At 42.6% G+C, this 26,618-nt stretch overlaps 1 protein-coding gene and 1 long non-coding RNA gene across 5 annotated transcripts in view; one reads left to right on the forward strand and one right to left on the reverse strand.

Moving 5' to 3' along the window:
* LOC144286322 (uncharacterized) overlaps window positions 1–8,907 on the forward strand; it is an 88,020-nt gene extending 79,113 nt beyond the window's left edge. Inside the window, exons 4-7 of one of the 2 annotated variants that reach the window (XR_013354373.1) lie at window positions 1,787–2,387; window positions 2,496–3,204; window positions 5,234–5,441; window positions 8,374–8,907. This is a non-coding gene — a long non-coding RNA (uncharacterized LOC144286322). Of the gene's footprint in view, window positions 1–1,786; window positions 2,388–2,495; window positions 3,205–5,233; window positions 6,543–8,373 lie in introns of those variants that run through there. The other variant, XR_013354372.1, reaches the window with a different exon arrangement.
* On the reverse strand, window positions 1,888–26,618 carry LOC144286320 (phosphatidylcholine transfer protein). 3 transcript variants are annotated; one of them, XM_077852621.1, is made up of 7 exons: window positions 16,721–16,813; window positions 14,344–14,439; window positions 10,706–10,823; window positions 7,750–7,829; window positions 5,197–5,368; window positions 4,248–4,315; window positions 1,888–3,130 (listed from the first exon to the last, which is right to left on the reverse strand). In XM_077852621.1, the coding sequence occupies exons 3-7, from the start codon at window positions 10,746–10,748 to the stop codon at window positions 3,065–3,067; spliced, it is 429 nt and encodes a 142-aa protein (XP_077708747.1). In that variant the 5' UTR covers window positions 10,749–10,823; window positions 14,344–14,439; window positions 16,721–16,813; the 3' UTR covers window positions 1,888–3,064. The 3 variants fall into 3 exon arrangements, with proteins under 3 accessions (XP_077708747.1, XP_077708746.1, XP_077708748.1); XM_077852620.1 differs by lacking the exons at window positions 14,344–14,439; window positions 16,721–16,813 and adding an exon at window positions 26,419–26,618; XM_077852622.1 differs by lacking the exons at window positions 14,344–14,439; window positions 16,721–16,813 and adding an exon at window positions 26,158–26,289.

The raw sequence follows: 26,618 nt of genomic DNA on the forward strand, positions 1-26,618 counted from the left end.
TAGACACATTGTGCAAAATAACCTTTTCTTTTTTCCTCTCCTTGTAAGAATTACCTTGGTTCCTGGGAAAGGTACCTAAAATACTTACATCACAATAGGCACAGAGACAAATCCAAGTTCCATGGAGAAGAACTCCTGTTCCCTCAGTCCAGATCTTATACACTCTCTGCAAGCCTTCCAGATGAAAGGAGGTTTGGGGACTGGTAAACCACATAAATAGACTGAATTGTTTTCAAAACCACATTTCTGTTCTTTTAAACATTCAATTTATAAGATATGCACAACTGCTTCTAATTCCTCAAAGAATTGAGCTGCAACCCCAAAAGATATGGAGACCACTCCTCCCATCCAACTACCTTATCCTCAGTTTGCATCTTCATAGCAGGGAAAGGACCCTCACTAAGGTGAGAGTCAAAAGATTCCTGTGTTCCAGATTCAGAATACAGGAATCTGTGTGTCTTTGGAATGTTTTAGTGAATCCTTATACAAAAGTCCAGAATGTTTGTCTCTCTTTTTTGGGTCCACAGTATCATTTAGCTTAGGAAGAAAGCCTAGGACAAATTTCCTGTCAGGCGCTGAATATCAGCTTCCACTTTGGCCAAGGTCTGACCATAGAACTTCTTAAGAAAGAAGATAAGTAAAAAAGAAATCCTTTTGAGTATCTTGTCAATTTTCAGCCTCGGACAGGCAGTAAATATTCCCAGCAGTAATGAGCAACCCCATAGGGACAAGGGGCAAAGATACTACCCCACTCTCCAAGATCCCAGCCACTCCCAAAAGAAAGACATTTGCAACTTCCCTGACGTTGGAAACAGTCGCTAGGATGCCAGGCAGAAACGGAGAACCACCTATGTTTCTGCACAGCGATATTGTGGGAGCCAACCCGGCCGTTGCCAAGCCATGTTCTCAGGACACAGAATGAGACAACCAAGAAGGCCAAAAATATCCCTGGGAGGGGAAGGGACTGACCACCCAGGAGCACCCAAGTGCACCTTCACCAGTCACAATTCAAAGACCCTATCCTTTTCTTTGCCTACTCATCTGAATCTAGAAAAGTGGGGTAACATGAAATCCTGCCCTTTTCTCTCAACAAGGCACCACACACACAGACGAAAATGGGAGCCCTACCTTTGGTAAGAATTGTTAGCTCCAGAGGCTTGTGCTAGTTCTCGCAGGATGCCATCCGCAGGCTCTGGGGTGAGTGGGGTGTCCCAGCAGGTCTCCTGCTGGCCAGCAGGAATCTTACATGGAGGAAAAGTCATTTCCCTCCACCCTTTATGGTGAATGCTTGGCTCCAGGACTCTATACTTAAATTTTAACTTGATCCTCTATTACACGACACATTTAGATTTCATTTATCTAAAATTAATTGCCAGCTACATTACCATTATAATATAATGCCAGCTACATTATCATTAAAATATAATGATATTTTAATGGTAAATTTATGAGGTATTCACTTATTTGCCTAAGTCTATCCATAGGATCACAATGACTGAGGAAGGGACCGATACATCGTTGAGAGAAAAGTCATAGGATGGTGTGGGATCTATTGGAAAGAAATGCTTTCTTCTTTGACTCAGCATGAGTCTGGAAAGGTATAGGTCTACCTTTTGCTGTCAGAAGTAATCCCGTCACCAGACACAGCCCAGCATCAAAGATAACCTGAAAAAGAATATACTCAAATTCTAATGTCAGTTTGAGCACCTGTATCAACCCTAACGTGAGGCCACTCTATACCTGGTCTTGCATATAAATGCACCTAAAATCCTTTTTTATACTCCAGGTCATTAGTCAGGTTGGATGTGCCTTGCAAATGTTGACACCTAACTGATTCAACCTCACAAAAGGAACATGGTAGGAAGAAAGCTGCAAACAAGAGAAATATAAGTCACTCGGTATTTATTGGTATCAATCTATTTTCCAAGAGAGCAAGCATACAGTCTGAGATCTCCCATTTTAATAAATCCTCTGCTTCTGTTTTCACATCCTGAATTTCTATGACCTCTAATCAAGGTTCAGTACCATAACACTGTGGTTAAAATGTTTCCCTGAGATCATGAAGGCTGTGCCTTTAGCCACAGATCATCCTGGCTTACCAAAATTCAGGAGAAAACAAGAAATTGGAAGTCTTTTGGTGGTCGAAGAGGCAGGCAACTTAGGTTGTATTCCTGAGGAAAAGGTGGAGAGTCGATCAGTCCACTAATTAATATTTCCTTGGCTGTGAACTCTATCTGTTCAATATCTCTAAACATTCTAGAAGGTAATTCATTTTATTGCATAGAAGGACACTTTATCACAGTGCTGTGTGCAGAGCATCTTGCCTTTTGCTAACTTCCAGAGCCATCGTGATGCCTCAGTTTCCAATAAAATGCAGAATAAGCAAGGTATGCGCAGCCTCTCCCCTGGGGCATGTGGGAAACAGAAATCTAGACATGGATGATGAGAAAAAAGTGGTTATCACATTAAGTGCTTAGGACTGTACTGTTTTTCAGAATGGTTTGAAATCAAAACAGGTCATGATCTTCCACAAGTAGGAACGGGAGAGAGACTTACTGCATTATCACCTCACCCTGCAGCCAAATCAATACACCAAAGCATAAGGCAAATGGACTTCAGTCCATATCATCCAGTCTTGTTGCCCTGAGACTCCACTCTGAAGGGGATGGGGCTCGCAGCAGCCCCTCCTGAGCTGCAAGAAGTCACATTCTGGGAAGGAGCCAGCGCGCGGGATCCCCGGAATGCATTGTTGTCGTTCCTCCACCCACCCATCCCGCTGAAATGGCACAATGGAAGGACTGTGTTCTCTACTGAGGACTTCCCTTTTTAAAAATAAACAAGCAAGAGTTTCCCTATTTTGACCCATATTCAACAGTGGAAGAAGGCAGCCAGTCCCGGGGTGGGGAGACTGGGAAAGGAAGCCCGGTGTCAGGCAAACACACTCAGGGATGATGTGCAGGAGAGCATGCAGCTCTCTGAAGATGGCAGAGTGAAAGGAAAGCTGAGCATCGGTGGCCTGTGGCATTCCCAGAGAAACCATTCCATTGACACACAATTGACTTCCTTAGGTTTTCTTGAGGTAGTTTTGACAGGCTTTCCCCATATCTTTCAGGAAGTTAGGAACACCACTCTGCAAAGCAAAGGAGAACTGTCACTTCTGTGTCCTCATTAACATTACTCTTGATTCCTTGGGATAGGACAGAGGTAAGCAAAATGGTTTTTGTGATACCCATGATATCCAGGCCCCTGTCCAATTTCTACAGAAATGGCCACAGACAATGTCAAAAGGTCGAAGGCACAGGTGAGACTAGATAGCAGCGGATCTGTTGTATATCTTGGCTTTGCTAGTAAAAACCAAAGATTCTTCTGAGACACTATTTTTTGAAAAGAAAAAACACAGGAAATGGGATTGGGTTGGGTTGTGGGATTCTAACCCAGGAATCAGAGAAAGGACTTCTTTACACAATTAGGACACAGTGAGGATGTGGAGCAAAGGACAGACTATGTTATTCCTTAGTGCTGAGCACTGTGCAAGGCTTTCCCCAGACACCGCATTATTTACCACTACTCCTCAGGGTCAGTAATACTCATTTTGAGAAGGGAAGAAATCAACAGCTTCCCTAAAATATACAGACAGAAGCAGGGCCAGGATTCAAAGTCATATGTATTTGACTCCAAACCTGTGTGCTCTGCACTCTCCCAGGGAATGTGCCGAGACCTCCCACCAGTATACAGGACTCCTACAAAGCACTGAATGGTTCTCATAGAGCCATTCAGAGCCATAGAGAGGTTCTTTGGCAGGACAGTCTCTAACGATCAGGCCACCACTGTGGTTCTCTCTCCTTACAGAGAAACAACAGTGACAAAACTGGAGACTTCAGGCTTGGACATGTCTGGTGGTCTCTCGAGCCAGGCTGGCCCATCCTACTCCATAAGCAGATGCAGGGCTCAAAGGCACCATTTTTCCTACAAGGATCAGGCTATCGTCTGGAAGATCCAGAGACTGATCCTGTCAGGGTCTTACTACCAAGCAGTGTCTGACATTCCAGCTAAGGATTCTTCTTTTGTCCCAGCCCCCACATCCTGGGTGTTGGCAACCTCAGTCCTAACTGTAGTCACTCAACCAAGCTGCTTCATAAAAGAGCCTCATTAGGCCTGAGACATGGCATCTCCTCAGCCTGACAGCCCTGTGGGCTAAGTCAACATTTGTCAAACACACTCCCCCCATCTGCCTCCTGGGATCTCACCTTGGCGACCCAGTTAATGAGCCAGGACGGAATTTGGCCACCCGGGTTATCGAAGTAATACATGAAAACTAGAGGGGAAAGAAAGGACAATTCAAGAGAAGGAAAAATGTTAGAAAGACACTACAAACTCTGCAAACGTCCTCGCCTCCTTCTTTCTTCAGGTCCAGAAAGCAAGGAGGGAGGAAATACAGGATTCTGGAGTACTTCCATCCTCTGCCTTGCCTCCCAGAATATATATATATGAACACTTATGAAAACATAGTCACAGGCATATTTTGCTGCTACTAACTAAATGCCTGGCAAGTGTTAGATACTTGGATATAGTCTCTCACTTAATTATTTTTCATTAATTATCTTAACAGTCCAAAGGAATTGGTAAAATTAAACGCCCACTTATAAATGACAACATGGAGACTCAGAGCAGTTAGGTGGCATGTCCAAGGTGACAGATCTGAAAAGCATCAGAATTATGGTTCAGATTTTGCCTCACATGCAAGTCAAGGCCACACTGATTCCAGTACAGCAAGTGGCTGTGTGCCACCGCTCTGTTCACAGCTTTTCTCTGTGCGGGCTGGAACTCAAGGCAGGCAGGAGCTTCATCCTCAGAGTCAGTCCTGCCAGCCCTCTTGCCCACCCTTATGCCCAAGGCCCTATGTATGTATCTCAAGTACTAGCCGGTACTGGATTACAAAACCTTCTGGTTTGATTTCCTCTGGACAATGCAAGAGCCAAGAATGGGTTGAGTCAGATTTCAATACCCATCATGCATTCAAGTAAGGTTTGGGGGTTAATTGAGTCTCTCCCCAGGTTTTGCTCTCTTGTTTGTTTTATACCCATGCCCATTATCTGACCTCAGGTAATAAGCATCATGTATTTTACAAGCCACACAATCAGCATGGCCTTCATAGAGTAGCCCTGCCCAGTATGCCATCACGGACCCCGCCTTTACCTTTGCTCCCCTTCTTGCCATCACTCTCGATTGCCAGGCTCTGCTTGTACTGATTCACCCGGACCACACCAGACCTCTCAGCAATCTGAGGTACAGAGGTGCTCTGAGCCAGGATCACGTGGATCTTCCTCCCGTCCAAGTCCAGGTCTCGTCGCTGCCGGATGTAGATGTACTATACTGCCAGTCAAGGCATGATATCAATGCCAGCATTTCAGATGGGTGGAATGAAATCCCGCAAGCCAGAAGTAATGTGAGATAATTCTACTCCTCCCCCCTGGCATTTGCCCCCTTATACTGTTCCTTCACTTCCCTGTCCTGTCTCCCTGGGTGCATACCAAGATTGTGCCCCGTACTACTTGATATGCTCATCTGACAGCACGCATTACCTACATATGAATGATTCCTTGACGTTTTCAATTATACAACGAAAGGACTCTTCCCTTCTCTGAGAAGGCACTATCAGAGAGGATGGATCGCTCATCAGTGGTGTGATTCTGCATTAGTTACTCAACCTTTCTGAAGCTAGGTTTCCCTCTGTAGGAAAAGGGAATCAAGTTGCCCAGCAGGCAGGTTTGCTCAGAGCACTGGAGAAAGACTGGGGCAGAATAAGTACTCCATAAGCACTGGGGTCATTCCACTCTGTCCTGTCCTCCCCAATGTGCTAGTTAGTGACGCCTATGCATGTAGGATCTTCAAGCAATGTTACTTATACCTAGTGGTCAGAGGAAGAGTAATGAATACCTGAATATTTAGTACCCAGATGTCCTCACTCTGGGTTAACACTAGTTAACCGCCAAGAATAACAAATCCGTTTCATCTCTGTAAACACTCACAGAACACTCACTATGTCTAAGGTACTATTCTAGGGAAGATAATGTAATCCTAATAAACAGTGAAAGCTACCAATTTTTAAGCCCTTCCCATGAGCCTTACATATAGCATCACGTTTGATCCTGAAAAGGTCCCTGTGAGTTTGGAGCCATTATCCCCAGCCTACAGATGACAATTTTGAGACTCAGAAGTAAAGGAACTTGCCAAAGATCCCATAGCTCAACTGGAACCTGACTGCAAACTCAGATCTGTCTCCAAAACCTAATTAGACTTTCACAGCTGCTCAGGCATCAACAGAATTTTAGGTTTCACACTGAAGTAATTCAAAGCCTAAACAAACAAAAAAATCTCTAAGTATAAGGTAATATACTCATTGTAACAGCAACAACCATAGCCCCATGCCACCTCAGAGTTTCTACAGCACCCACAAGGGTCCCAGCCATCATTCAGGCACTCTGCAGGATGGGCTATTGTCCCCATGCTTTATGGACTGACAAGTAAAGTTCTTAAATGTTTTGGTGTGGAGAAATTGTGTTGCTTTGGCTCTGGCTTTCCTCCCCCAAGCCTTTTACTTTTTCCTCACAGCAGAAATTGTCCCACTGTCTCCTAAAACTTGCTCATCTCATGTGATAGATATCACCTGACATTCCATTGAGGAAAAATCAACCTGATACGTTAATTAAAACTTGGCAGAGGTCTTCAAAGGGTTGGAAGGTCCAGTGTGCCATAGAGCCTATGGTCAGAGAACCACTAGTTCACTGAGGCCCAGAGAAGTGAAGGGACTTTTCCAAAGATACACAATAAATGAGAGTATGAGCTCACATTCAATCTCGGATCTCTGGCTCCAAATGAATGGTCTTTTCCACTACACTATTCTCTGTTCTCAAAAATTTAACCCCTAGTGGAGAGACATACATATAGAATCAATCATTATGTGCTTGCGTGGTATTGGAAAACCAATTAAATAGAAGTTCAAGTACCTCAAGTGTCTACTCCTAGGACGTACCCCACAATGTCACCATGAGGTCAGAGAGATGGGATCATGCCCTGGTCTAGGTCAACTTCTCTGGAATAGAAGGACCTGGGTCCTGAACCTGCCCCTATCAGCCACTCTTGTGTGAACCAGAACAAAATTCTGGACTCCTCTTTGCCTCAGTTTCCTTGACTGTGAAATAAGGATGATGGTACTTACGTTGCACAGCTGCTGGAAGGGTCAGGAAAAGCCATATAAAATCTAAGCGATTATGTAATCCACAATATGTTGAAGCACATACCATATGTGTACAAACTACCTAGCAGTATGTGAGCAAGAAATAAACCCTTATGGAATTTATAATCTATTTCAGGCCATAGAAAGCACATAGACTTAGACACAAAAACACACACAAACAACATACATAAAACTCAGTGACATGTCCTTCTCTTTCTAGAAAATAATTATTTAGGAACATACAGATTTATATAATATTAAAGATAGAAAGACCCTGGTGAGCATTCAATTCAGTGGGTTCCAAATAGTTTTTGTTTGTTTGTTTTTTTACATTGACAAAACCATTTTTTGACAGGATCTTCTATGGAAATTTAGTGCATAACACACTCAGGTGCTGTGATTGAAGAGGAGAGTGAAGGAGTGGAAGTCTCACCTGTTAGTCATCCTGCCCCCACCCTGCCTGTCCTTCAAATTTCTAACCCCTTCCTAGGAAAGCAAAGTAGAAAGGATACGTCTCGGTTGGACATGGGAAAAGGGTACTTCACTTGCCAGTAGACCACGGTTTCTCCATTGCATTCCTTTTCATAGAGTTCTATGGAGAACAAAAGAAGTTAATGTATCTGGAAGCTTCCTGGCCACCAACTGACAAGAAGTCTCAGTCTGATGACCTCTAAGGACATGATAAACCACTAGCTCATAAGGCACAGTCCAAAAACAAACAAACAAAAATCAGACAGATTTATTAACGTTGAAAGCTTGTTCCCAAGGACACACTCTAGTAGACATAAAAACATGGTGAAATATAAACTAACTCAACAAAACATGTGTATTGTGTAGCACAAGCAAGATTCTCAAGTAGAACACAATGAAACAAAATCAGGTTCCAAAAATAAATGTTCAGGTTTTTAAATCAGGGCAACCACCAGATGTCACTAGAGTACCAAATGTTTTGAGACCTCTCTGGATTTCTTGACCTATTACAGCTTGCCTGGGACTCAACCACCCAGTCTAGTGTGTTCAGCTGGGAAATGAATGTTCCAGTGAGGGCAGTGTCCTGCCTAAACAGCTAGGAAGTGGCATAACTGTGGCTATCCTTAATGGTCTTGCTTATCTCGTTTCCCTACATCCTACCACAGCTACAATGACCAGAATTCCTTAATATTCCATCATTTTATTGTGTGCAAAGAGCAACTGAGTCTGGCTGGATAAAGCAAAGGAATTCAATGACATGCACACCCTCCTGAGCTGTGCAGTACCCTCCGTACTAACCATTTAGAGAAGGAGCTACGCCAAGGCTGCTGATGTAACCACGAGAGCCCCTTGAGGAGATGCTTAATGTATTATTTAGTGTATGTAATGTAAGGGAAAATGTATTATTTAATTCAGCTTTAGAAACAAAATCTATTAAAAGCAGACTATGGATTAAAGAGCTTGCCAACAGACATGGTGCCATGAGAGGCTAAAGATAGCCCTTGAGAGTAAGGGAAGAAGTGGACATGTTACCTTTCCATGCTCAACATCACCTCCCCCTTCCTGGACCAACAATCTCAATTCTCCTTCAGGGTATCATCCTTCCCCTGCTCCTTGACTATGTGGTTTAAGCACGACTGACTCAGCACTGATTTCAGAGCGGGCAAAAATGAGCAAGACGTGGCCTCAGTAATTTGTTCAGGGATGGTGCATCCGGACAAGGTCTCTAACACATTCAGGCCAAAAATGGTGGAGAGTAAAGACTCTCAGGTATATCAGATACATCACAGAATATCTAGAAGGACCAGGGCACCTGTGTAGCTCATTTGGGCGTCTGACTCTTGATTTCATCTTGATCTTGGAGTCGTGGGACTAAGCCCCTTGTTAGGATCCACACTCAGTGCAGAACCTGCTTGAGATTCTCTCCCCTTCCTTTTCCCTCCCTCCCTAATCCTCTCTCAATCATGCACTCTCTCGCTCTCTCCCTAAAATTAAATTAAAATCCTAAAAAAAAAAAAAAAAAGAGTATCTAAAAGCACCAGAGTTAGACTTAGAACCTCAGAATTGTTCCAAAGAAGCCAAACTACTGGAAGCTGCCACAGAGAAGCTGCTACTGGACTAGACACTATAGTGTGAATGGCTGATGCCACGTACCAAACATCAGAGGTTCTGCAACTGTCTCTCCCATAGTCAGATACCTTAGCCCTATCATCACCAGCAAACTGATTGTGCATGCTGCCTGCTTGCTCATGGTATTCTCTCTCAAACTGAAGCTGTACGTTGTCTTACTGGCGACGTCTATATTGCATCACTGAACTATGGCTGCTAAAGAGACTGAGGCAGAGAACCTTCTCCCTTGCATGGGTGAGCATCACAATTCACCCTAGATAGAAAGGGCATTTAGAAACACTGAGAGACCAAACCATGACAAACATCCATAAGGTGTCATGACAGCAAACTGTGGGACTCCTGCTGCCATGACTAGGAAAGTAGAATGCTCATTCCTGTTCCTGTGGGGTTATTTACATGGCTAGACTAGAAGCCTGGATCTTCTGGTGGCCGCCCCCCCATGACATAAGATTCTGCCTCAGAATTAGGTCAACTCAGAAGAAAACTGAGTCAAGATGGAGAAAATAAGCATTAGATGCAGCTGTCCTGGAAGTCAGAAACCCCTGGATGTTTCAATGCAATGAACCAATGAACTCTTTTTCCTTTTCTTCACACTGGCATTTGTTAACTTCTTACTGTATGCGGCCAAGAGTCCTGACTCTAGCAAAAGTCTTTCAGAGTTTACATGCGCCTTGGCTAGCTCTGCAGTTCTAGTGCACTGTAACTGAGTGGCAGAGGCCACTCCCAGTTCTAAGTGACAGGAGGATCACCTATTTCATGCCTTTCATAGCTGTCCACTGTTTTTAGGGTAAAATCTAAGCACTGTAGCCTGGTGTCTAGGCTGGGCTGTAGGGATCTGGACATACCCCCTCCCTAGCTCTAGAGTCTGCTACACCTACAAGCCAATAAAACGAAATCGCTCAGTTTTTGAACATGCCATGCTATTTCATGCCTTCCTTGCTCTACTCATGCTGTTTTCTGGGCTCAGATGGCCTCAAACAACTCACCCCCTCACCCTCCTACTTTCTCACCCATATGCATTCTTATGTTTTTTTGTGTCTTCCATTCTTAATGTTTGTAAAACTTGATTCAACTTCCAAAATGCAACTTGGACACCATGTGCTCCAGGAAACCCTCTGTGATAGATATATGGGATAATGACAAACTTACCTTGAGAATAAGGTGGCTCCTGGAGCAAATTGGAGAGTGGAATCTAAAAGCATGCAGAGAACCACAAGGGCATGTTTCAGCCCAGCACTTATGACTTCCACACAAAATTAAAAATAAAACATAATATAGTAGAGATTAAACCTGATGCTTTCTATTGGCTAGAATGACAGTAGATTCTACTTTCCTCATGATTTTTAAAAAATAATAGATGTCACTCACCTTTAACATATTGGTCCCACTGTTTTCTGTAGTCTAAGTCCATATAGACATCTGCAAGTACATCCGGCAGACAATTGTCCAGAACACCAAAGACCTTATACTCATAAAGTCCAGTTTGCTATAAAAACAGAACAGGCAGAAACAATGTATTGATTGTCAAATTGAGGGACAGCTGGATCACACAGCATATGAAAAACAGCTATTCATGCAAAACCATTATAGACTACCTCCTCTGTGGTTTTGGTGATACAATGATGAAAAAGCAGATGAGGCCCTGCGCTCATGGGTCTTATATTCACTTACAGACATTGGTGGTAGTGGCTATAAATGCTATCTACGTAATCTGACTTAGATATATAAGGCAAATTTTGTAATTAGTGATGCCTGGTTCGAAGGCGAAAGGTTCCTATATAATCAGGAAGGCCTGTATGAGGGATAACCTTTATCATAACATCTTATTCTTAATATTAGAAGGAGCCAGCCATGGAAATTAAGGAAAACTCATTCCTGGTAGGAGTAAGGTTCTCAGATTGATGAACTTGCATGCTTGAAGAACAGAAAGTCATGGGGTCCAGAGAATTGTTCATGGGGGGAGAGTAGTAGTTGCTGAGGTCAGAGAAGTAGTGGGAGCTAGACTCGAAAGGGCTTTGTAACCCAGGGTAAAGGATAAGGATTTTGTTATAACTACTAAGGAAACCCAATGAGTGACTTTAAAAGAGAGAATAATAAATAAAAAGATGATTCTTGCTCCTTTTAGAAAACAGATCATAAAGGAACAAGGAGATGGACCTGAAGACCAATGCAGTGGTCCAGCTAAGAGATGATGAGGATTTGAACAAGGAAGTGACAGTAGTGATGGAGAGAAGTTCAGTGATTTAGGGATATATTTAGCAGTAATGTCAGCAGGAAATGCTGACAGATTGCCTATGGGTAAAGAGAAAGCAAAGAATTATATCTTAGAACCTCTGCTTGAAGAACTAGGTAATTGGGAGCTCCAAGAGAGTGAAACATTGGAAGAGGTGATGTGGGTGCTGTGGGGATATCAAGAGTTCTACTTTTGATTTGAGATACTTATTAAACATCTCAGTGGTAGTGTCATATAGGCAGCTAGAATTTGGGGGACAGGTTACTATTTTAGATATCCATGGGGCATAAGGAAAACCAACAGATTGTATCAATTCCAAGACAGAATTTTACAGCAACTTCTTTTTTAAGGACTTTGTGTATAAAGGAAGGAACTGCAGCTTCAAATCACATTAGTCCCCTTTACTCAGAAAAAAGACCATTTCTAGATTCAAAAGTATAAGAGAGTTCCAGTTTTTTCATGTGAGGCCATATCCTCCTCTGTGAGGGTTCTGGGCTGGAGTTGGCCATGCTACACATTTCACTTTCTGTATAATGGTAACTAGCAATTCCTGATTTTCTCCTTGCATAAACTCTCTCTTATTAAGATTTTTTAATTTTCTTCTCTCTTATTAAGATTAAACCAAAGGCTGTTAACTTAATTTCCATGCGAAAGCAAAACAAACAAAAATGATGCTTTTAGAAGGACACATTCATCATGTGCTAAAGCAATGTTACTGGCTAATCGAACATGAAATAAAGTTATCCTTTTAAACCCCATGCCAAGGACTTATGTGAAGTCAAGAAGTAAACATGGTGATACTTTCTAGAGACCTTGAGGCTGCAAGGGATTCCTTGCTCACAGAGCATAACCCAGAGAAAAACACATCTTAGTTTAAGAATCTCATATGTATGTTAAAGCACCTGGTAAGAAATGGAAGATGAAACTGAAACTGAATTCATAAAGTTCTTCCAGGGCTAAAAAGTATGTGACTTTATACCAAGGGTTTCCAACCAGCAAATGACAAACTAGTAGATCTGAACCCGTCTCGAGCTGTGCCGTGGATACCCCAAAGGAAGGGCAGACTGTCAGGAGAAACATCTACCTTGTATCCCCTCCCCTCATACATATGGGAAGATAGTGAGGGTTTATACATACCCATTCATTTACTAATCAACTGTGGAAGAGAGACTCTTAGTTCCTTGTTCAAACATATTGGGGCCCCATTTTCTGTAAACACTGACTGAGCAAGAGGGATAATTATGCATTGAGATAATGATTCAGCTTACATGATGTAACTTTGGTTATCTGGATAAATTAAGACAAACTGTTTCCTTAAACCGGTTCCCTTTCCCTTCTGAATTTAGTTACTGCCCTTAGTGACCTCAGGCCTATACATATCACAGAAAAGAAAAACAGAAAGCCCCCTTAGGAAGAGAAAAATAGAATGATGTGATTTACGTGAATACAGAAGAATGAACTATTGTTACAACTTCCTTCAAACACTCCCTTCATGGCAGAACTGAAAAATGCCAAGACTCCAGAGGAACAAAATGCTTGGTAACACATCCCTCGTCTATCAATAAAATGTTCAAGTCATCAACAGCCTGCCCAAATTCTGGGATCAAGGCACTTTTATACCCATTAGTTTTTACTAAAAAGGATCTCCACAAACATACATTTTTGTCTTTTAAAAAAAAAAAAAAAAGTGAATTTTTATAATTGTAGAAATAATATTCATAAGAATTGGAACGTGCCAAAGAGAGAATAAGGAAAGTAAAAATGGCACATTAACTCCATAATCCATAAGAACTTATTTTAATATTTGACATATTTAAATACATAAATACTTCTACATGTGACTAAATATGAATAATATGGTTTAAACAACTTGTATTCTTATTTTTAACAAGCTATATAGAGATCACACCTAATTTCATTCTCCTCATAAGTCACACATTTCCATTATTTTTAAAATATAAATATTGCTGGAAAAATCTATTATTTCATATGGACCAAGTTCTATAATTCTCATTTTTCATTAGGAAAGCTTCCTTAGGGCCAGCCCCAGTGGCGCAGCAGTTTGGTGCCGCCTGCAGCCCGGGGTGTGATCCTGGAGACCTGGGATCGAGTTGCACGTCAGGCTTCTGCATGGAGCCTGCTTCTCCCTCTGCCTGTGTCTCTGCCTCTCTCTCTCTCTCTCTCTCTCTCTCTCTGTCTCTGAATAAAAAAATAAATAAATCTTTATAAAAAAAAAAAAAAGGAAAGCTTCCTTAAAAGAGATAAATTTTAGGGTAGAGGGTATTACCATTTTAAGGTTCTATATGCTTCTTTATATGAGCCTTTAAGAAGTTGGTACCAATTTATACACTTGCCAGTAACACAGGAGCATCACATCAAGATTGGGTACCATGTTTCTACAAACTATTTGATAGGAAAAAGAACGAAATTTAGCTTGATTTGGGAGAAGTTTTTATTACTGATGTATGAGATCACCTTAAAATCAGAAATATAAACTCTCTGTATATATGTTTCTAAAATTACTAGTACTTCAATAGATGATTCTAAATAGGTGGTGATTGGCTCAAGAGGGGATTGGCTTCCCTAAAGCTCCTCCAGAAAACTATTTCTAACAATGTCTCCATTTCCTTATATGCTGTAAAACATGGTGTGTACTTTTCTAAAGCTCCACTTGAAAATAAAGTAAAAAATTATCAGTAGTAGAGAATGAGTAAATATCTTGTATAGAATACAATGACCAGGAGAAACAAAGATTTGGTATAGCATACAGTACCTTCTTTCTTGCTAAGAGAACCTCTGTAGCAATGTACACAGTGAACTTTGCTGGTCTCCTAGGCAGTTTGAATATGGATGTTTGGAGCTGCAGCAGCTATTTTGTGACAAACATGAGGAGAAAGAGTAAAAAGACCCAAGCCTTTTACCGGCATCATTCATTATCTGCTATACCTCTGCCAGCAACTACTGACCTCTGCCCTACTTGTTAAGTGAGAAAAATAAACTTGTCTTTGAGTCACTGTTAGTACAGTTTCCTATTACTTGTCCCTAAAAGCAATCTTAATTGATACTTAATCATTCCCAAGTTAGTACAGTTTCCTATTACTTGTCCCTAAAAGCAATCTTAATTGATACTTAATCATTCCCAACAGTGATTTTACTTGAGTCCTATGAGCTGGGAAAACAGTGAAAATTCAAAAACTCCCTTCTCCTTTGTGCTCTAGAAAAGAGATTCTTGCAAAGAACCACCATTCCCCATGTGACTTAGAGTTAAGACTCACAAATGCTGCCCTTGTTTATCTGTGACAAAGACACAGACCCTCCGAATTTCCCTTTCAGTGCCTCATAAATGATCAGCTGCATGACTTGTCCCACAGATCAACTGCAACAAAATGCTTGCAAACCAAACTGATTGAGCTTCTCTCCTACTTTCAGGCCCCTAAACGTTGGCCCACCATTGGCCTGAGCCACCATCCAGCCCCTCCTGAAAACACACTGGCCTCAGGGTAAAATATTCTCTGACCTACTATCCAGTCATGCCACCTTTCATCTCAATTGCCCATACTGTCTCTCGCCTTGTTTACTTGTCTCTAAAAAAGAAAAACTCTTTTTTGCCTAATTCCTGAGACACTCACAGATCTTATGGTCCAAGTGTTCTCCTTATCACAATCATCTCCCCCCTCACTCTGCAATATTCCTTTTGAATAAAAGTCTCTCCTTACTAAGTCCAGACTTGTTTTTATTTGGCACTCTTACTCAAAAGTAGAATAGCAGACTGCCAGAAGAGTGCCGGTAAGACTTAGGAGCAAGTAAATGCATTAAACCAGTAGAGAAGTGCAGAAGCATTGCTAAAATGCACTGTCAGGGAAGAGAGGTAAGAGATAATAGCCATTAAATAGAAGTATATTTAATTTTGCATATTTACAACTCCATGTATTCTGTTACAGAAAGTGCTACCTCCTTCCCCAAGTCAGAAAAAATTATAATTACCAAAAATCATCATAAATTGTATTACAAAAACTTATAAACTTGCTAGGACCCACTGTATCCTTGGCCTCCAGAAGAAATCAGATGTAGACCTATTCTTGACTTTTCAGCTTAAAACAGGCTTCCCTTGGTGATCTGGTGGTGGTCACTGCAACAGATGTATATTCGGTACTCGAAATTTTCCAATCACTTTGACCTGCTATAAATTACTTTACTAATACTAGTAATTGTTCAGCTTCCAGTTTTATGTTCAATATCTCACGTAATCTTGTTAACACAGCCCTGTGATAGAGATGGGGATGTTAGTGTTACCTCCATTTTTATGGGAAGAAATGATGCTCACACAGGCTAAATTACTTGCCTGAGTCCCGTAGGCAATGAATCGGATTTGTTTATTCCTACAAATGCTGAGTGTGTGCTGAATTTTCTTAGCCTCTCACAGAAGAGCTCATTCCTATTTCTCAGGGGGGAGAGGAAGCCTCCTGAATCTATGACTAGAGAATCTGACCAACTCCAGCAACTCTGTGGCAAGTGACAGACTCCAATGGTATGAAGTGTAAGCATCTTTCACCCAAGAGCATCAATTGTAATGACAGGAATCAAAGCTACAGCTGCCACTGGGAAGGGTGGTACCAAGATGGTATGAGAAAAGGCAGTTCAAAATCTAATCTAATATTTAGATCACTCACAGAAAACCTGGCAGGTTTAATGCCTAATGATTACAGATAGCTAGATAAAATAATGATGATAGTTAATACTTGCTGAGTGCTTACTGAATACCAGACACTGGGGTGATATTGGCTTACTCCTACACATAATCCACGCAATGGTAATATGATGTATAGAGCACTGGTGAACCCATCTTTCAGACAAGGAAACAGCCTTAAAGTAGTTCTGAGGAATCTCTGGAAAAGGCAAGTCTGCAAAGACAGGAAGCAGATTTGTGGATGTCTGGGACTGGGAATGTGAACAGGGGATGTCTCTAAATGGCCAAGAAGTTTCTTTTGGGTGTATCACCGATGTTTCAAAACTAGACTGCATGAAGTTGCACAGCTCCATAAATTTACTAAAATTCATTTAACAATACACCTATGATGAGTAAATTTTATGCTATGCGAATGCTACGTCAATAAAGCAGTTAAAATAAAAAAATAGGTTGTGAAACTCACCTAAAGTCACCCAGCTCATAATCACAGAACCTGGCCTTGAAGCCAGTAATCTGTGGCCTGCCTCCAAAATGTCGCTGACCTCTCCAAACATATCATTGGATAAATGATAACCTGTTGAAGTGCATATAGTTATGGTGGGGTAAGCATATAATTTATCATTCCAGCCAGAATACTTTTGAGAGTGAAAGGGATGTGATAAGAATTTTCACCAGGACAACAGGTAGAAACCAGGCCCCTCGTGGGTATACTGGATGGGATATATATACTCTACTATGGCTCACAACAAAAACCATTTTCTTTACTGAGTGCTTCAAAATGTATCCTCTCATTGGATCCTCATGCAAATTTGTCAGGACAGGAATTATCTCCAGTTTGTAGATGAGGAAACAGAAAACCCAGCTAGGGTCTCAGGCTCAAAAGTCCTAAAATCACAGAGCAGCTAGGCATCAAAAAGATACTTTAGACTGGGAGTCGCCAAATTTGTCATGCTGGTTATCTTTGAACAGTCCATAGGCTAAGGATTGTTTTTACTTTTCTAAGTGGTTCTATAAGCACCACATAGTATCTTCCATTTTGAAACTTGGCCCACAAAGAGTCAAATATTTACTAGTTGGCCCTTTAGAGAAACAGTCTGGTGATTCCCGCTTGAGACCACTGCCACCACCACTTCCAAAACATACCACTTAGGGCAATTCTGAATTGCTACAGAAACTTATTGCAATGACACATGAGAGAGGAAGCTTTGTGTCATGGGATTCATATTTATATCCCTTCTTCAGTCACGTAGTGTTTACCATATAGGCTCAGACCACCCTTCATTTTGTTTTTAAATATTTTATTTATTTATTTATGAAAGACACAGAGAGAAAGAAGCAGAAACATAGGCAAAGGGAGAAGCAGGTTCCCTGCAGGAAGCCTGATACGGGACTTGATCCCAAAGCCCTGGGATCACGACCTGAGCCAAAGACAGACACTCAATCACTAAGCCATCCAGGGGCCCTTCAGACCACCCTTCAAAGTAAGTCTGCCAATCTGAAGCACACCATACCAGATAAATACCAAAAGCCTTAAATGTATCCTATTCAAACTCAGAAAAGAAAAAGAGACAATCGACCTCTAGAGTAACATATGTGGATTACACCAGGCATCTCATTAGAAACAATTCATAAGAAGAGAGAGTGGAGTAAAATATATAATATGTTGAAAAAAAAAGCCACCAACCAGGAATTCCATATCCAGTGGAACTGTCCTTCAAAAGGGAAGGAGAAATAATAGTTTTTCAGGCAAATAAAAACTGAAGAAATTCATCAGCAGAGACCTAAGCTCTGGAAGAAATGTTAAAAGATGTTCAAACAGAGAAAAAAATGATATAGGCCAGGAAGATCTACATAACATAAAAAGGGCTGTTTTATTGTCTTAAAGCTTCTCAAAGGTATGAACCCTGTCTTATTCATTAGGTATCACCAGGGCTTACATAGTGACAGGCACACGATAAGTCCTACAGACTGCGTGAATGAGTACATGAACAAATATTTTGCAGTTTTCTTTCCATTAACCCAAAGGTAGCTATAGAAAGGTGTCTTTCCTAAAGTAAATGGCAAGATGAGGTTGTTAGGTCTATCTCTAAGCTTTTCTGGGTCTTAAATGCACATTAAAAGGACCAAGCTAACATTCAAAGATTCATAGTTGCACAGATTCTCCTTTTCTTACAAGAATATATTCATTTGAAGGATGAAACAGCCTCACAAAATAATGTCAGTGGACAGTGAGTTTGGGAAGTAACACACTATTCCCATTGGAGGGTCCACTAGAATTCTCTTTCCACACAGAGGTGGTAGGCACTGATGCCAACAGCAGGTTGGAAGACCACGCAGGACCCATATTCCATTCAGCATTGTCCAAGTGCAGCCCCTGGTTCACCCTGGTACTGTTACGGTATTGTATCCAAGAATCTCAAATGCCCAATCCTTGCTGACAAGTCATTTATCCTCTCAAAGGGCCCCCTAGCCCAATGAAAACTGGGGTTTTGCTTTATTAATAGTCACCTCCCATGATCCCCATGTAGGAATTCAGTAGAGACAGAGTGAGGGCATGAAGCATGGCTATACCTAGAGACAGAAGTGGAGACTCCTACTCACCCCTCTCTCCTCATTCCCCCCAACTTAATTCTTGGAACCAACATTCCATCCAGCCTCACAACACATGCATATCCTGAGAGAGAAGAGAGGAGGAGAAGACCTGAGGCTCTAATGTATCCATCCAGTTGTGTGCTCAGGAAGATGGAAAAGGAGCAACAGAGAGCATGAGCTAGACAGCATAAGAGCTGGCCTCCGTCTGTAGTAGGTAGAAGGGTGCCATACATGGGTGCTCAGGATTCAGATGTAGTGGCCCTGACCACTAGTAAAACATGGCTTGATAAGTGCCCCAGGTTCAATAATTGTTCTATCACTCATGTTGGTAACTACCCCTCCCTCAGCAGAGAGGCAGAAGGATGAGAGAAGGGGGCAGAACAGTCCTGTATCTGGATATGATGGCATTCATGATGAAATTGGATTATGATCTCACCTGTGGGGGTGGTACTGGAAACTTTTCATGCATTGAGGTATATCTATTCTTGTGGGAGTTAAATTTGTGGTTCCCTCCTAAAGGCCAAACTTTCTCTTAGCCCAGCCTGGCTAAAAAGAATTTTCCTAAGAATGCCAGGCTTTTTATAGTTCAGTAGGTGCACAGCACTGAAAAGAACAGTCCCTGGAAAAGAACTGTCTGCTCCTCACCAAACTCTTTGATTGGAAGACCCTATTAAAGGTCAAAAGGCACAAAACAGGCAGTTCCTTCACCCTGCGCCAGACATTCAGATTTAAATATGTTAAGAAGTCTATCCATTAACCAGATCATCTGAGACTACGATTTACTTGGTCTAAATTGAGGATGGGAAGCTCTGCAGGCTGGTTTCATAATGTCTATTGGCATGCCACAGGGTCTATTGGCATAGTAACACAGCCCAGAGCTCCAACAAGACCTGACTGTAGATCACTTGAAATGCTTTTGTAAGGGACCCATGGCCCTTCTCTACCAGGGGCGTTTTAGTGCAGCTCAGAAGTTAATACTCACTCCCAAGTGGCCACTAAGTTAAAAATCCGTAGGAGTCTTCAAGTGGTCATTTCTTTTGTCTTACAATATTCTTTTTTTCTCACTCTTACCTTCAGTTTCTACTGCTTCTCTAGGGTACTCCTCTCCTCTCAACGTCAAAACCCCTGCCCTTCCTTCATCCCCTAGCACCATGCTGGATGCTCCCCAAACATTGGTGATATTCACAGTCCCTGGACTGGTAACCTCAGTATCACATGGTAACCGGTTAGAAATAAAATGCAAACTAAAGAAGAAAAAAAGAAATATAAGGCAAACTTTCTTGCCCCACACCAATCCACTGAATCAGAAACTGAAAGTGGGGTCTTGATTCTGAATTTTAATAGGCCCTGTGGGTGACTCTGATGCATACTTAAGTTTGAGTACCACACTGCCATATATCATTTCATTTGATGATTGTTGAGAGGTCAATATCATCCTGAAAGGTAATTATCATCCTTCGAAAAAATGAGTGGGAAATACCAGAAAGGGAGACAGAACATGGAAGACTCCTAACTCTGGGAAACAAACTAGGGGTGGTGTAAGGGGAGGTGGGCAGGGGGTGGGGATGACTGGGTGACGGGCACTGAGGTGGGCACTTGACGGGATGAGCATTGGGTGTTTTTCTATATGTTGGCAAATTGAACACCAATAAAAAATAAATGTATAAAAAAATTACTGTCCTTCAAAAGAAGCTGAGATTTCATTAAAAAAAAAAAAGTAACTGTACCACCCTGCTAATGAGTGGGGCCTGGCCCCTGGCTACTCTCCAACCCTAGCTTTACCCCAATCCTGTATGCTGGCTCTTCCTGGAAATAAGGCAAGCTCAGCCTGGCTCAGGGACTTAGCAATCAGTCTTCTGTCTACTGCCATGATTTAAAACCCAGCATGTCCCTTTGAATCTCATGGGAAACTTTACCATTAAAAACAAAAAGGCCAACAACAAATCATTTTATTATGAAGCATTTCAAACATACACAAAAGTAGAGAAAACAGATCAACCCCTAAATGAAGGAGGATTTTTCAAAAGGACTACCCAAACACATCTCCAGATTGATTAAAATTGGGATTCTGGGTAGGGCCTGGTCATATCTTGTCCTGTCTTTACAGATCCCCAGGTGATTCTAACGTGCATGAGCTTTGAAAATCCTCTCTGGTACATTCCTCCTCCAGAAACTTGCATGATGCCACCTCGCACTTCAATTCTATCTCCGCTCAAATGTTATCTCTGCAGCTTCCCGTATCTAAAACATACCACATCACCCCTGGCCACCACTGCCATACCCTTTCTCTATCCCTTCATCCCACTTTACTTTCTTCAGAGCATTTTTCACCCAACATCTCATTATATACTATGGATTTATTCTCATCAGGGAATGTCATTCATTCTTCAAGAACTCATTCACTTTTGAAACAGTAGGTGCATCTTCCTGTTCACGGCTTATCCCGAGTGACTGTGAGGGTGACAGCACATGGGAGGCATTTGATGAATATTCCCTGGATGAAAAAATGAATGACAGTGGACAGAATGGAGATTTTAATCCAGGACTATGTGCCTCCAAAATCCAAGTTCTCGCCATACCAGTGGCAGCTCTGGGCTAGTTTTCCTTACTCTCCAGAAAGAGAAAGTAGTTCTTGCCTTGAAGCAAGCTGTATATTTGGTGCTGAGCTTATCAAAGCTGGTTCATGTCTAGTTACTAGTTATGAGGTTTTGTGTGGCTCACTTCACAAGTCTGGGTCATATTTCCATCTGAAAAATAGGAAAATAATCTTGTCCCTACCCATCTTCCATACTGGTTTTCAGGCATAAAAGAAACTGATATTGGACAGCATTTTGTAAGTTAAATCACCATGTAAAGGTAAGTTATTAACATTACTACCTTCAAAGGAAAAAGAGAGAATGGAAACAGAGCAGGCAAAGGGAATAGAAAGAAGAAGTGAACAGAAAAGATGATGGTATTGGCCAGGATGGTTTCAGAAAAACTTTCAAAGTCCAAAAATTCTGTGATTTAATAGGAAAAAGGAAATGAAAAAGTATCAAAATACTGTGGCAATCTGTCCAAGAACATGATTCAGGATTATTTATCTACTAAAAAAAAAGTTGAAAATATTTTTCAAATTTAAAATATAATTTGTTTAAAATATAATTTGTTACAGTAGAGAACTCCAATGCCTCTATACTTACTTCAATCTTTTCAAAACATGTAATAATAGATCATCATCAGAGCTCGTGATGGACCAACATAAATCACTGTATACAATCCAGATCTTGGACTGACTTTATCATGATAGGGATATTCACCTAGAAAATATGCTCCTTACCCAAGTCATGGTAAAGACTCTGATAGAGGATACCTTTCTGGATGCCTGGGTGGCTCAGTGGCTGAGCATCTGCCTTTGGCTCAGGTCATGATCCCAGGGTCCTGAGATTGAGTCCTGCATTGGGATCCCCGCAGGGAGCCTCCTTCTCCTTCTGTCTATGTCTCTACCTCTCTGTGTCATGAATAAATAAATAAAATCTTTCCAAAAAAAAAAAAAAAAAAGAGGGTCCCTTTCATAGGGGCACTACATGTAAACTTACTGCTGCAAAGTTCAAGCAATCCAAGAAGACTTACCAAATAACCTGTCCCAGTTTCCCTTGTGGGTCTTACAGATGCTAAGAAAAATCAGACAGAGGTGGGGACTCATCTCAATAGAGAGGAAATCTTTACATGGTATTAAGAAATAGGATGAATGAAGCAGATGTTGATAGGCTTAAGGCAAAAGCCTTAATGCAGCACCTTTGAAAGTTACGTGGAGGGATCCCTGGGTGGCGCAGCAGTTTAGTGCCTGCCTTTGGCCCAGGGAGTGATCCTGGAGACCCGGGATCAAGTCCCATGTCGGGCTCCCGGTGCATGGAGCCTGCTTCTCCCTCTGCCTGTGTCTCTGCCTCTCTCTCTCTCTCTGTGTGACTATCATAAAAAAAAAAAAAAAAAAAAAAAAAAGAAAGTTACGTGGATCAATGGGACCTCCCAGTGGCCCTTCAACAGGAAAGGGTCCACTCTGATTACACCAGTTGTTGGAGTTTCAAAAGCCAGAAAGCAAAGACTGCAAAAAGACACCTCACCTAGACTCACCTGCAGCAATGGTCAGGTAGATTATCAAGATGAACAATTTCAGAGGGGCCATTGTCTTCTGGTCTGACCCTCAGTTGGGGACCTGGGGACCCAAGGCCATATGCACTCGTGGGTAAAGGGTTTGGGAGCGTGGAAGAAAAGATACATAACGGTCACATGCAGGGTGAATTGAACACCACTGGCCCACAAAACAGATCAAGGGCTTTGGGGCAGATAGGTGTAGGTCTACTCAGAGAGTGGGACAAGGTGAGTTCACTTTTGATAAGGTGTGGTATTCAGATGAAAAGATTTACTAACTAGAAATTCGAGGGACCTCCCTTCCAGGAGGAAGGTAAAACATGGGAGTCAACCTGGAAAGAAAATGGGGCTTCAACAAATAATGCTGGAAATAAAGCTGGAAAAAGCTAGAACCCAATAAGAGTTCTAAGAAAGGGTTCATACCCTGACCCAATAGGGCCTCTTGACATTTTAATACAGATGAACGTCAAAGGGGCTATGGGTGGTCCTGCATCCTAGCTGCTGAGGCTCAAGGGTACACCTACTGGAATCCCATGGCCCTTTAAACTTAGAGAGGTTATCTGGGAGCACCTGTAATTTACATCAGTGTACCATGACTCCCTTCCTCCCTACGACAGGTTGAAATAAGACAATAGTGTGGTTAGTACGGGTGGAAACTATTCTGAAGACCACTCATGTCCTCCCCAGCAGAGGGAAATGGGCCTGCTACATAACACTACACGATGGAAACAATACTCAGTACAAAGCCAGTCACTGTCTCAGCTCACAGGCACAGAGCACAAAAGCACAGGCCCACTGGAGAGGTACAGGGTAGAGTGGTCCGGCTTGGCTAGAGGACAGGACAGGGGGTACGCAGAGGAGTCGTGGGAGATAAAGCTAGAAATGGAAGTTGGGACCAAACCAGTTCAGCACACAGGGTAAACAACTTATGACAATACAACTTATAATTTTTCAACCTTACAAAGGCACAAAATCAACAGGTATTCAGTAGAAACTGTACTTTGAATTTTGATCTTTCCTGGGCTAGTGATACATGGCACAGTACGTTCCCCTGATGCTGGGCAGGGCAGGGAGCCACAGGGCAAATAACTGATACACTTATTACTATTCTGCACCCAAATGATCATTCTCTTTTTCATTTTTAGTACACCACCCAATAAATTACATGATGTTCAACATGTTAGTATTAAACGCGCTTAGTGTTAGATGATTTTGCCCAACTGTCAGCTGATGAAACCATTCTGAGCGCAGTGAAGATCAGGGAGGCTAAGCTATGACGTTCAGTAGGTGAGGTGTATTAAAGGCATTTGTGACTTATGATATTTTCAACTTATGATGGGGTTATCAGGATATAAACCAACCATAAGTTGGGAAACATCTGTAGCCTGCCCAGCAGCATCTGCCTTCCTTCAGAGAGGGAATGCAGGAGCCTACTGCTGGCACAGGTCTGGAAGAGCACAGGGGAGCTCTGATCCCAATTCAAACCTTCAGCAATCAACTTAACCTTTCCCCATACTCACTTTCGTATAGGTAAAAAGATGATAATTACAGTATCTTATGTTAAGACTGACATGAGACTACTAGATATTTACCCGAAGGATAAAAAAGTGCGGACTGGAAGGGGCACATGCAGCCCCATATTCCTAGCAGCATAATCCACAATAGCCAAAATATGGAAAGAGTCCAAATGTCCATTGACTGATGAATGGACAAAAAAGATGTGGTGTGTGTGTGCACACCACAGACTATTACTCAGGCATCAAAAAGAATGAAATCTTGCCATTTGCAATAATGTGGATGGAACTAGAGGGTATTATGCTAAGCAAAATAAGTCAGAGAAAGACCTATATCATGATTTCACTCATGTAGAATTTAAGACACAAGACAGATGAACAAAGGGGAAGGAAGGAAAAATAAGATAAAAACAGAGGGAGGCAAACCATAAGAGATGCTATAATTGAGAGAACAAACTGAAGTTTGCTAAAGGGGAAGTGGGTGGGGAGATGGGGTTAATGACTGACTGGTATTAAGGAGGGCACTTGGGAAGTGCACTGGGTGCTGTATGAGTGATGAAGCACTACTCCTGAAACCAATACTACACTATGTGTTGCCAACTTGAATTTATTTATTTATTTATTTAGTTCTTTGTTTGTTTATTTTTGAATTTAAATAAAATAAAAATATAAAAAACAAGACTGGCATAAGGGCATAAGGGTTGAGTAAATCACTGCCTGGGAAGCACTTGAACAGTGCCTGGCATATAAGGCATGCAATGTGTGTGCCCTGACACTAGTTATTCTTAGCATTAATCTGCAACCGACAGTGCCACTGAAAGGAGAGGGATAAGACCAAAGCCTCCCGTTCAGGTGTTTGATCAGACTGTAACATGTAGAAAGGAAGGGCTCAGAGAGGTGGAAGGCCAGGAGGCCAGTTAAAGAGGTCACTGCAATTCTAGGTGAGAGGTGGCACCCAAAGTAACAACCAACTGACAAAACTTGGCAAACGCCTGGATGTGGCTGGTAAGGAAAAATGGAACAGTCAGAAGAATAAAGGATTTTGTCTGAAATAATGTCCATTCTTGCACAGAGAAAACATTTGAAACCTCACTCAGAAATTATTTCTGCCTCTTCTGGGCTGTGAGCTTCCTGTTCATCTTGTCACACTCAGGGGCCCTGCTACACACAGGTTGTGAGTGCCTCCCTACTCTACAGTGTAATACTCTGGTCCTCTGCCAGGAAACCCTGATTTCACTTACTGTGACCTTTCAACCTGTGTGCCATGCAGCTGCTATCACACAGTATAGATGATGACAGACCTCAGGGGCAACGCAATCCGTCCACTTGGGTAGCTACCTGGTTCCAGAAGCACCTGGAGACTTGCTAATAACTTAGAGGACGGGGGGGGGGGGGGGGGGGGGGGGGGTTGGAATGGAGTTGGTTATCTTTCTGCCTAAAGCTCTGGACTAAATTAGTAAGTGCACCTTACAAAGGGGGCAGCCTGGAAAAGAAGCCCGAGCCTGAGATGATAGTAGCTCCCTTCTCGGGCACACCACTCCACACTCACGCTATCATCCTGCACCCCCAGTCTCTGAAAAGTCCAGTCTCCTTTCCACCTGTATGCAAACCCTGAGGTCCTCCCCACGCCGCCAACACACACACACACTCAAGTGGCACCCACCGGGAGGGGGATGCACGTCCCTTGCAGGCAAGGGCATAGGGCCAAGTTTTAACCCTATCCCTAACTGCCAACAAACCACTGCCACCGGGGGCTCAGAGCTGAAGCTGAATCCCAGGAGCTCCCAACGGCAGGGGGTAAGGTCGGTAGGAGGCTCTGCCCCGCGCTGGCTCCTCCCAGCTCCGCGTGACCCGCTCAGGCCCCGACTTCCGCGGTCGCAGCCCCGCACCTCCCGGGGCCCGGTCCTGGCGGGCCAGCCGCTACCTGGTCCAGCAGCCCGTAGATGCTGATGCCCAGGGCCTCCAGCAGCAGCTCCCAGCTGGCCCCGGGCAGCGCCGGCCGCCGGAGCTCCGCGCAGGCCTCCCGGAACTGGTCCTCGGAGAAGCCGCCGCCCGCAGGCTCCATCCTCGCACAGCCCGGCCGCGCCAGCCCCGCGGGCGCTGGGGGCGGGCCTAGAGGCTGCC

This window comes from Canis aureus, chromosome 16, assembly GCF_053574225.1.
Source record: "Canis aureus isolate CA01 chromosome 16, VMU_Caureus_v.1.0, whole genome shotgun sequence".
NCBI lineage: Eukaryota > Metazoa > Chordata > Mammalia > Carnivora > Canidae > Canis > Canis aureus.